Source organism: Embiotoca jacksoni, unplaced genomic scaffold, assembly GCF_022577435.1.
Source record: "Embiotoca jacksoni isolate LCO1_2020_lvr unplaced genomic scaffold, fEmbJac1.0.p SCAF_4, whole genome shotgun sequence".
NCBI classification, from domain to species: domain Eukaryota; kingdom Metazoa; phylum Chordata; class Actinopteri; family Embiotocidae; genus Embiotoca; species Embiotoca jacksoni.
In genome coordinates, this window is record NW_027185392.1 from 24,008,504 (window position 1) to 24,021,274 (window position 12,771).

General features: G+C 38.6%; 1 protein-coding gene and 1 long non-coding RNA gene across 4 annotated transcripts in view; one reads left to right on the forward strand and one right to left on the reverse strand.

Moving 5' to 3' along the window:
- Positions 1-9,597, reverse strand: part of LOC138209505 (myelin and lymphocyte protein-like) — an 11,045-nt gene extending 1,448 nt beyond the window's left edge. The window contains exons 1-4 of the mRNA XM_069168136.1: positions 9,508-9,597; positions 4,766-4,933; positions 3,498-3,623; positions 1-17 (exon numbers count right to left, since the gene is read on the reverse strand). The exon at positions 1-17 is cut by the window's left edge and continues 1,448 nt beyond it. Of these exons, the coding sequence (XP_069024237.1) occupies positions 1-17; positions 3,498-3,623; positions 4,766-4,933; positions 9,508-9,597 (401 nt within the window). The remainder of the gene's footprint in view (positions 18-3,497; positions 3,624-4,765; positions 4,934-9,507) is intronic.
- LOC138209506 (uncharacterized) lies at positions 6,065-12,526 on the forward strand. 3 transcript variants are annotated; one of them, XR_011179164.1, is made up of 4 exons: positions 6,535-6,634; positions 9,511-9,762; positions 10,588-10,976; positions 11,057-12,523. It is a non-coding gene; the product is annotated as an uncharacterized lncRNA (long non-coding RNA). The 3 variants fall into 3 exon arrangements; XR_011179163.1 differs by lacking the exon at positions 6,535-6,634 and adding an exon at positions 6,065-6,278 and having other exon boundaries at positions 9,511-10,976; positions 11,057-12,526; XR_011179162.1 differs by having other exon boundaries at positions 9,511-10,976; positions 11,057-12,526.
- Positions 12,527-12,771: the final 245 nt, after the last annotated feature.

Here is a 12,771-nt window from a genome sequence, read left to right on the forward strand (position 1 = left end):
GCCACGTACGAGAAAACCTGAAAACACAAAGAAGATGTAAAACTACAACAAAGAGAAGTAACACTACAACAAAGAGAAGTAACACTACAACAAAGAGAAGTAACACTACAACAAAGAGATGTAACACTACAACAAAGAGAAATAACACTACAACAAAGAGAAGTAACACTACAACAAAGAGAAGTAACACTATAACAAAGATATGTAACACGACAACAAAGAGATGTAACACTACAACAAAGAGAAGTAACACTACAACAAAGAGATGTAACACTACAACAAAGATATGTAACACTACAACAAAGAGAAGTAACACTACAACAAAGATGTAACACTACAACAAAGAGAAGTAACACTACAACAAAGAGATGTAACACTACAACAAAGATATGTAACACTACAACAAAGAGAAGTAACACTACAACAAAGAGATGTAACACTACAACAAAGAGATGTAACACTACAACAAAGATATGTAACACTACAACAAAGAGATGTAACACTACAACAAAGAGAAGTAACACTACAACAAAGATATGTAACACTACAACAAAGAGAAGTAACACTACAACAAAGATGTAACACTACAACAAAGAGAAGTAACACTACAACAAAGAGAAGTAACACTACAACAAAGAGATGTAACACTACAACAAAGAGATGTAACACTACAACAAAGAGATGTAACACTACAACAAAGATATGTAACACTACAACAAAGAGAAGTAACACTACAACAAAGATGTAACACTACAACAAAGAGAAGTAACACTACAACAAAGAGAAGTAACACTACAACAAAGAGAAGTAACACTACAACAAAGATATGTAACACTACAACAAAGAGAAGTAACACTACAACAAAGATGTAACACTACAACAAAGAGAAGTAACACTACAACAAAGAGATGTAACACTACAACAAAGAGATGTAACACTACAACAAAGAGATGTAACACTACAACAAAGAGAAGTAACACTACAACAGAGCTGTAACACTACAACAAAGAGATGTAACACTACAATAAAGAGCTGTAACACTACAACAAAGATATGTAACACTACAACAAAGAGATGTAACACTACAACAAAGATATGTAACACTACAACAAAGAGACGTAACACTACAACAAAGAGATGTAACACTACAACAAAGATATGTAACACTACAACAAAGAGATGTAACACTACAACAAAGAGACGTAACACTACAACAAAGATATGTAACACTACAACAAAGAGATGTAACACTACAACAAAGAGATGTAACACTACAACAAAGAGAAGTAACACTACAACAAAGAGATGTAACACTACAACAAAGAGATGTAACACTACAACAAAGAGATGTAACACTACAACAAAGAGACGTAACACTACAACAAAGAGACGTAACACTACAACAAAGATATGTAACACTACAACAAAGAGAAGTAACACTACAACAAAGAGATGTAACACTACAACAAAGAGATGTAACACTACAACAAAGAGATGTAACACGACAACAAAGAGAAGTAACACGACAACAAAGAGATGTAACACTACAACAAAGAGATGTAACACTACAACAAAGAGAAGTAACACTACAACAAAGAGAAGTAACACTACAACAAAGATATGTAACACTACAACAAAGATATGTAACACTACAACAAAGAGATGTAACACTACAACAAAGAGATGTAACACTACAACAAAGAGCTGTAACACTACAACAAAGAGACGTAACACTACAACAAAGATATGTAACACTACAACAAAGAGATGTAACACTACAACAAAGAGAAGTAACACTACAACAAAGATATGTAACACTACAACAAAGAGATGTAACACTACAACAAAGAGAAGTAACACTACAACAAAGAGATGTAACACTACAACAAAGAGAAGTAACACTATAACAAAGAGAAGTAACACCACAACAAAGAGATGTAACACTACAACAAAGATATGTAACACTACAACAAAGAGATGTAACACTACAACAAAGAGATGTAACACTACAACAAAGAGAAGTAACACTACAACAAAGAGATGTAACACTACAACAAAGAGATGTAACACTACAACAAAGAGCTGTAACACTACAACAAAGAGACGTAACACTACAACAAAGATATGTAACACTACAACAAAGAGATGTAACACTACAACAAAGAGAAGTAACACTACAACAAAGATATGTAACACTACAACAAAGAGATGTAACACTACAACAAAGAGAAGTAACACTACAACAAAGAGATGTAACACTACAACAAAGAGAAGTAACACTATAACAAAGAGAAGTAACACCACAACAAAGAGATGTAACACTACAACAAAGATATGTAACACTACAACAAAGAGATGTAACACTACAACAAAGAGATGTAACACTACAACAAAGAGAAGTAACACTACAACAAAGAGATGTAACACTACAACAAAGAGATGTAACACTACAACAAAGAGATGTAACACTACAACAAAGAGACGTAACACTACAACAAAGAGACGTAACACTACAACAAAGATATGTAACACTACAACAAAGAGATGTAACACTACAACAAAGATATGTAACACTACAACAAAGAGACGTAACACTACAACAAAGAGATGTAACACTACAACAAAGATATGTAACACTACAACAAAGAGATGTAACACTACAACAAAGAGACGTAACACTACAACAAAGAGATGTAACACTACAACAAAGAGAAGTAACACTATAACAAAGAGAAGTAACACCACAACAAAGAGATGTAACACTACAACAAAGAGATGTAACACTACAACAAAGATATGTAACACTACAACAAAGAGATGTAACACTACAACAAAGAGATGTAACACTACAACAAAGAGATGTAACACTACAACAAAGAGATGTAACACTACAACAAAGAGAAGTAACACTATAACAAAGAGAAGTAACACCACAACAAAGAGATGTAACACTACAACAAAGAGATGTAACACTACAACAAAGATATGTAACACTACAACAAAGAGAAGTAACACGACAACAAAGAGAAGTAACACTACAACAAAGAGATGTAACACTACAACAAAGAGAAGTAACACTATAACAAAGAGAAGTAACACCACAACAAAGAGATGCAAAACCATAAAGAGACTTGAAACAGCTCTCAGAGACAACGTGTCTACAAAGAGATGTAAAACTATGACCGACATCTAAATGTACTATAGACATAAAACTACTACAAAAAGACAGTTTTCTACAAAGCGATAAAAACAACTAAACGAGATGCAAAACTAATATAACAGTCAAATAACTCCTGCACAGACACAAAAGAACTAAAGACTCAAAATGCCAACAAATGGACACAAAACTTCAAAACAATCATTAGTCTTTAAAATAAATACAATTTTAAGTTGATGCATTTATTTCTACACTTCTCTTCTTTTCTCTACTAGTTTTAGAAACAGATTTTCTGCCTCTGCTCCGTGGAGACATCACTTCTACTAACAGCCTGACTCACCACAGCAGAGATGTCCAGCCGGTAGTTCTGCAACGAGCCCACATCTTTCATCTCCAGGGTCACTTTGGCCAAAACCACTGAAGCACTGAGGTAGAAGAAGGCAGCAATGCCGTGATATGCAAAGTCCTGACAAGAGCGAGAAGAACGGGGAAACATGACGTGAGAAACATTTACTGGTGAAGTCAGTGACTGTTACATGGTGACTGCAACATCTACCGGCTCACTATGGAGTCAAAACACACCCAAACACACTGTTAGAGAACCCTGTTAAAGCTTTAAATGCTGTGTCCTCAATGGTGAAAATAATGTGGAAAACATGGTGGAAATGTGACATTTACTGTATGTTAGTTTCATATCTTAACATGAGAAATGTTACGGTTTCCTCACTGCTTCATATATATCATCATTTATTCATCAGTTTTCATTGCATCTTATTTCATTTTGCTTTTATTGACATTGTTTCCACGTCAGCGAGGTGTAAAAACTTTAACAAAAAAACATTTTGACAGGTTTTTTTTATACACAAATTGAAAATATGTATGAAACACGTGGATAGAAACCCACCTTCAGGCAACATAACCATCAGACACAAAATGTAAAATCATAGTAATGTCAAAAGAAGCTCACTACTGCTTATAACAGATAAGCAACCACGAACTAAATCAGACTGTCCAGCTGCTCAAACTGCAAATGATGCTGTTCAGTGTCTGTCCAGTTTAAACAGTCAAACAAACTGTTCTTATTGTTCATTGCTCGGCCTTTATTTATGCTTTTGGGTCAAACATGTGCTTCACTCAAACCAATGAGTGACTGAACGGAAGGAACTCAGCAGTTTACTCACTTTTTCAGACATACTCACTTATTTGTGAATTTACCATTTATTCATTTCAATTCAATTCAATTCAACTTTATTTATATAGCGCCAAATCACAACATAGGTTATTTCATGGCACTTAACACATTAAAGATAGAAGAGAAGAACTGTTGGTGGAGATGACAAGCGCAGAGCAGAGACATGCAGCTCCATGTATGTTTATGTCCTGTCTGTCTGTCTGTCTGTCTGTCTGTCTGTCTGTCTGTCTGTCTGTCAATTATGTCACTGAACATTTACTCAGGTAACATTAAGAGAACTTTCACAAACAGATCTGAGAACTACTGGATCATCCACAAAGTGATGAGCAGAAATGAACTCTGGCTGAAACCATCTGGAGTCTCAGATCCAACAGTTTGTGAGTTTATAGTAAAAACTAGATGTGTGGAGGACTTACTGCGGCTGCCCAGTTGCCCTTGTTGTGATGCCCCCCGCAGGCGAACATCACCATCCAGATGAACGTCATGACGAAGCAGAAGACGGAGACGAACATCACCCAGCCCTGAGGGTTCTGGGGAACAACGAGCGTGCACGCCACCAGGATCCACACCAGACCGCCGAAGATCTGCCACAACGTCAGAGACACAAGCAAACTCACTGCAGGGATTTTACATCAGGATTCATCTGCTGATGATGATTCATCTACTGATTATTGTTAAGCAATAGGTGATATCTTTAAATATCATGTTTTGTCTGAGCAACAGTCAAAAACCCAAAGATATTCACTTAACTGTTATAAAACAGAACTTTTAAAAGGCTGTAACTGTTTGTTTGTGTTTTTTGATTGAAGTATCCCATCAGTGATTACTGGAGTTTCAAAATAGATGCGGATGTTTTTTCTGTTGATAGTTTCAGCTCTAAACTGCATGTTTCACTGTTTCCGTACAATGTGGCTCAATATGTTTTAGTCCTGTTGTGTTGGTCTGATCTTTTTTAGGTTCTCTTTTAATCTCATCCTGAAAAAAGAAACTGTATTTTGCTTCCACTCTGGAGAAGAATGAGAACAATCAGCTGCATCTAAATGACACCGTGTTGGTTTGAGTTTAGTCCCTGGACCATCACAGAGCCCATGTTTAAGGAACTGACATGTGACCCCAGCTTGTATTACCATGATTTCGTTTACGCTGTATTTCCAGCTCGCCATGCAGCACCGGGTGTTGCTGCCTGCGTTCACTCTACACCTCTAATGATTGACAGGCTGCATTATTCATGGTGCTCAACCCTCCTCCACCTGCTCCCATCACTGTCGAACTCCACCTGCTCGCACGCCGTGGCTGTAGCTCAAATCAAGTACTTACACTTACTACTGCTTTTATTACAGATGCAGCCGCCGTGGAAACATCAGCTGTTGCAGAATGCATCATTATACAAGCACAAGATGTACACGTCCTCACAAAAGTGTTCATTGTTCACTGAGCACCACCAGACAAGCCATCAGTGTATTTAATGTGTCCATGAAACAGAGCATCTTTAGATTTATGACCCAAAATGTGAAACAACATTATCATGCTGAAAATTCACATCCCGGCAAGCCTGCTAAATTCTTTGTATTCACTTCTGTTTTATGTTCTTCTCATTTCCTGTTTTATTTTGAAATAATCACCTCTTTCTCATTTCAGACACCTTCACTTCCTGTCCCCGTGTTTCCCATCTTTGTGCCCCGCCCCATCTATATATAGCTGTGTCTTTCCCTCATGTCTTTGCCAGTTCATCGTAGTTTCCAAGCTCTTCCTACCAGCATTTTTCCTTGTGTAAAACCTGTGATTTTGTCTTTTGGATTTTCACCTCTTGCCTGGTTGGACTGATTATTCTGGTTTTGAATCTCTGGACTGTGAATCTGATTTCGTCTCTGGACTGCAGCTCTAATTATCATCAGTGAAGCCTTTTAACTGATCTGCTGTCTGAGCGTCGTGAGTCCAGACCTGTCATTCTACACATGGAAGTGAACTAACATACAAGTACCTCAGAAAAAGATTTAGTATGTCCCGATACTTAGTATGTTAGATGTAGGATGCCAAAAGTACCAGGATGTTCTACTACATCCGGTCGTATTTTGCAGTACGCCGGAAGGTACTCTGGTAGCATGAAGAAGTAGAAGAAGAAGAAGAAGAAGAAGAAGAAGAAGAAGAAGAAGTAGAAGAAGAAGAAGAAGAAGAAGAAGAAGAAGAAGAAGAAGAAGAAGAAGAAGAAGAAGAAGTAGAAGAAGAAGTAGAAGAAGAAGAAGAAGAAGAAGAAGAAGAAGAAGGATTGCGATGGACATGACAAAGTGGGTTCAATACACATTTTTATGGTGAAGTGGTATGTCCAAATTGTAAACATACTACATGCAACAGTAGATACTTTTTAAGGGAAGCTGTAGTCCGTACTAATAGTAAAAAGAAATAGTGTGTGATTCGGAACGCAGAGAGGATGCGATTTGGAAAGAGTCCACTTCCTTTTAATGTCCTTTTCTTTTTCTACTTCCTTTCGTGGGCGGAGCATCAGCGCCACCAACGGCCGGCGGCTCAGTCGATGTGACGTATTTTCCGCTGCGCAAAGGATTGTGGGTCAGAACAGCGCTAGTAGCATGCTGACCTGCAGACTGTAAAATACGACCGGATGTAGTAGAACATCCTGGTACTTTTGGCATCCTACGTCTAACATACGAAGTATTGGGACATACAAAATCTTATTCTGGCATACTAAATAATATGATAGTATGGATACTGGAACATACTAAATAATATGATAGTATGGATACTGGAACATACTAAATAATATGATAGTATGGATACTGGAACATACTAAATAATATGATAGTATGAATACTGGAACATACTAAATAATATGATAGTATGAATACTGGAACATACTAAATAATATGATAGTATGAATACTGGAACATACTAAATAATATGATAGTATGGATACTGGAACATACTAAATAATATGATAGTATGGATACTGGAACATACTAAATAATATGATAGTATGGATACTGGAACATACTAAATAATATGATAGTATGAATACTGGAACATACTAAATAATATGATAGTATGAATACTGGAACATACTAAATAATATGATAGTATGAATACTGGAACATACTAAATAATATGATAGTATGAATACTGGAACATACTAAATAATATGATAGTATGGATACTGGAACATACTAAATAATATGATAGTATGGATACTGGAATGCAGGGACAGCTTTTGTCGTGTGTTAACGCACGAGTTAAGGTGAAGCCGCCTGCAGCATTCCTCCACTCTGTGATGTCTGCTGACGTTAAATAGGCAGCATGATGGCGTTTCTCATATCAGTTTGTGTTTGTCTTTCTAATCTCTCCTCCGTCACACTGCCTCATTGTAGGAATCCTGTCGGTTCTGGCGGCTGTGACGTCTGACTCCTGACATGCTTGCTATACATACTTAGCATTTTGTTGAAATATTGCTGATTCATTTTCAGTTTCCTTTCAATTTTAGCCAGTTCCAAAATAACTGCGGTTGAGTATCGGCACACTCGGTATAGTGAGTGTGAGCAATTGAGAGCATTTTACTGCAAGATTTGGGTTTTGATGCGTGAAAACTCGGCCTGATTTCGGATGAAAATGAGCTTGTCCACCCTGAACCTTCTCCCGGTTCCTCAATCTGCTCCTCTGCTAATCAACCCACTCACAATATCGACCACCAGTCTGTCACTTCTAGGTTGCCGGATCATAAGTTTTTGATTCTCAGTGTATGAGCTTTACTTTTAATAGTGTTTTGTTTCTTGGTCAGCGTTTCCCTGATGTGTTGCCCTGCCTGGTCTTTGTAATTTCACCAATGCTTCAGTTCCCTGTTTGCTCCACTACTTGCCTCTGTGCTCTGTGTCCCGGGCCAATTTTGGCGCATCATTAATTGAGTGTCCAGCAACCACGTGATGGATTAAGGTTACTTTTGTGCCAAGACTTATTTCACTGGGAAAAAAAAAAAAAATGCAGAAATTCTCATTTGCTCCCAGGTTGGTTTAACAGAAAAAAATAAGGTTAAAATTGCCATGCATAGGCTACTACTATAAGAATATAAGCAACACATTAATTTAATGGAATAGCCTACAAAAATATATATATTTATATCTGCTCTAATCTAATAATTTAGCCCAGGTATTCACAGAGTCTGCAATATTTTATCTTATTATTATTATTATTATTATTATTATTATTATCATTGTTATTATTTTTATGTTATTGTGCCAGCTCTCCTTTCTGTATTGGGGAGCTGTAGCTACTGTTTCTTTCAGTCTGGATTATAACTTCTTTGTAATTTTCGGATACAGTTATTTTCTGACAGTGTACTTGACTTTGCGACTGAGGAGATGCTGAAACAGCACCTTCATGTGAACGTACACATTCTGCTGGATCAGGAAACCTGGCTTTATTTAGCAAGCTGGTACCCACCGTTGTGTGACCGCTGATCGTGATCATGTTTGTAAGACAAAATGAGTGAGAGCTGGGATGTACGACGGAGCTGTTTGACCGTAGCTCGGATACCTTTCTATTATCTGGTTTAACTAAGCCTAACAAATCAGCAGCTAATTATCAACTCACTTTTTGGGTCCAAAAAATTCAAAGTAAGTTTCATTGGGCCAAAAAAGTCAAGTGTAAAGGTCCGGTTCGGGTGTCAAGCTGAGAGTGACAGAAAATGTCCAAAACGATAAACAAGTTGAGCTCCATCATCGTGACAGTTTGTTTTTCTGATGCTCTGAACACATCACTGATGTTTGACTGACAGGCTCCAGCAGCAGGATGTGACACATGGTTCACTAAACACCGCAGGGAGCCACATCATACAAAGACATAACCACAATTTAATTTCATCACAATATCTCATCCCTTCAGCATTTAAACAGAAAAACAGAGCAGCAGCGTTTCTTCCCTCCAGAATCAAGAAATAATAACAGACACTGAAATCACCTAGAACAAGAAAATTAAAGTTAATTTGTACTTTTTATTATTATTTTTTTTAAACCAAATAACGTCTTACAGTTCAACTCTTTAAATAGTTTCATTATATTAAAAACTAATTCAGACGCTTTTACCGCGTAAATGCTGCTGAAAGTGATTCCAGAAGTTCCTGTGGTGCGTTTAAACCTTTTTATCTGCTCTTTCTTACCAGTTCTGGCAGGAAGAGGATGTCGGGGATGGTGGTGCATATTCCGACCCCGCTGGGGAGGTTCCCCATGATGGCTGTGTTGGAGGCCATCCTCCTGCTGCTGCTGCTCAGACTGAAGCACACTCACACCTGCTGCGCTTTAAACCGGGAGGAGCCGACTGGAAAAACCGGAATCCCCATCAGCCGATCGCGAACACACCGGAGACGCTCGAGCGGCCGTGAGCCGGCGGAGCTCCGCTGAAGGTCCGGGACTCGGTGAGACGCACTTATAAATGTTTTACCAGTGAGTCAGTCATCGTAGTGACGACCCGCAGCCAGCACAAACAACAACAGGCCGACACCACAAACAACAACAGGCCGACACCACAGCAACAACAACACAAACACAAGAGCAACAATAACAGTTTATCATTCATAGTTTCTCTTTCATGACCCACTGTGATATGAAGAAATGAATTTCAATTCATTGTCCTTTCGTAATGATCAAGCTCCATCATATCTTCCACAGCTCACAGGACCTATTGTGAGAGAACAGACCTGTTTGTGGTTTCCAAGTTTCCAAAATGATAACAGGAGGCAGAGCTTCTATCTTTCAGGCCCGTCCTGAACCTGCTCCCACTTTGGGTTCAGGAGGTAGACTCCCTCTCTATTTTTAAGGTCAGGCTGAAAACGTTCCTCTTTGACACATGTTATGGTTTGGACCCTGAACCTTTCAGGCCTATAGGCTGCTGGTCGACCTCCCATGATGCATTGAGCACATCCTCTTTCTCTCTTTGTCCCTCCATGTATTTATATCCCACTCTTGCCTTCCATTTACCATTTCTTTAACATTGATGTTTTAATGTGTTTTTTTATTCTGTAATTTTATTCACTGCTGTATGTTCTGTAAGTTAACGCTGAAGTTTTAGTGTCTTTCTTTAACTTTTATTATATTTGCCTGCTGTGCGTTCTGGTCTGTTTATTCTTTCTAACTGTAAAGTTTCTTGGCACCATGTTGCTCAGTGATTCTGCTCTTTAAATGAATTGGTTGATTGATAATTAACAAGGACATTAACTTGTACATTGTTTTGTTTTTTTTAGGTGTTTTTCCATTTTGGTGGAGCTCGGCTGGAAGCTATGCTAAGAGTTTTCCTACCAGTCTGTGATCTTAGCTAAAGTGATTATTCTCCTCAATATAATGGAGGTAAAGTGGGCGGGGCTTTGTGACTTAAAATGAAACATTGACTGCAGGTTACTTCACATCCTCTAATGTGACTTCAGGTAGACCATCTCAGGAGGTTTTAATGGGTCATACAGTGATACCCCAGTATTTGTTTTACAATAAAAAGAGACACTTTTCTATATATATATTTGCTAACATCCCACCTCAGTTGTGTTTGTGGCCTCGCAGCCTTTCACACCTCTCACTGTAAACAACACAGCCATGGAAACATCAGCATCTCGTTTGGCTGGCCCAGGATGTGATGCAGGTGAGCTGTAGAACAAACACCTCGGATAATCGTCGAGCAGGATCTGGTTTCCTGATTCTCTCATCCGATCCTCCTGCCAGAGAAACCTACTCCTGGTGGAGGCGACGCTGCACGGACACGTCAAGACGAGGACTCGTGAGATCAAACTCCATCTCAAACCTCGTCCACACAGGAACCAGATGTTTCTCCAAACAAAAGACTCCAGGAGCAGAATAAGTTCATTTAATTTCTCTATGTGAAACCTGTAGTTGAAAATAGAACATTTTTAGTGTCATGCCAAATGTGTTTTCAATTTCACAAGACATTTCTGTGTGCAGTGAAGTTTTTGCAGCTGCATGCATAAAAAGAAACAAAAGAGAAAGTGCCTGTTGTTATATGTAAACTTTATGTAGCATGTTTATGATCTAAATAGCGGAGGAAGAGAGATAGAAACTTTACTATTAGCATCATTTTCATCTAAGCATAATTTTTCATCAAACTGAAACGTGTTTAAATCAGTGGCAGGTTTTGCCACTTGAGGCAGCAGAATAAAAGAAAAGCTGTTAATGAAACACTGTAATAATGTTATTAAGTGCGCTTGTCATCTCCACCAACAGTTCTTCTCTTCTATCTCTATGCTGTCCTTTTCTCTCTCTGCTCTCCTCTCACCCCAACCGGTCGAGGCAGATGCTCCGCCCACCCCTGATCCTGGTTCTGTTAACAGATGTTCTCCACCCCTGATCCTGGTTCTGTTAACAGATGCTCCGCCCACCTCTGATCCTGGTTCTGTTAACAGATGCTCCGCCCACCCCTGAGCCTGGTTCTGTTAACAGATGTTCTCCACCTCTGATCCTGGTTCTGTTAACAGATGCTCCGCCCACCCCTGAGCCTGGTTCTGTTAACAGATGTTCTCCACCTCTGATCCTGGTTCTGTTAACAGATGCTCCGCCCACCTCTGATCCTGGTTCTGTTAACAGATGCTCCGCCCACCCCTGAGCCTGGTTCTGTTAACAGATGTTCTCCACCTCTGATCCTGGTTCTGTTAACAGACGCTCCGCCCACCTCTGATCCTGGTTCTGTTAACAGATGCTCCGCCCACCCCTGAGCCTGGTTCTGTTAACAGATGTTCTCCACCTCTGATCCTGGTTCTGTTAACAGACGCTCCGCCCACCTCTGATCCTGGTTCTGTTAACAGATGCTCCGCCCACCTCTGATCCTGGTTCTGTTGGAGGTTTCTTCCTGTTAAAGGGAGTTTTTCTTCCCTCTGTTGGAGGTTTTTCTCCCTTAAAGAGGAGTTTTTTCCCTCCTAACTTATGTGGGAATTGTTGAATTGATGAATTGATGAATTGTTGAATTGTTGAATTGTTGAATTGTTGAATTGTTGAATTGATGAATTGATGAATTGTTGAATTGATGAATTGATGAATTGATGAATTGATGAATTGATGAATTGTTGAATTGTTGAATTGTTGGTTTCTCTGTATAATATTGTAAAGTCTTGCTGTAAGGACTTTAATGTGTTAAGTGCCATGAAATAACCTGTGTTGTGATTTGGCGCTATATAAATAAAGTTGAATTGAATTGAATTGAAGTAGTTGTGTCTTATATTTTAATTTAATCACTTCCACATCCAGCAAGTAAAGACCAACATGATCATCCCACTGCTGGTGTCCAAAAGTTGCTCGCTAAGTCCAAAAGGAAATGAGTCACTGGAGCCAAAATTAGGAGCTAAAAAAGGCAAAAAAATAACTGTAGAGCTACAGAGGTGGTACTTTTTCGTAAAATGTATATTTTTTTTAGCCTTTTGAGCAACATT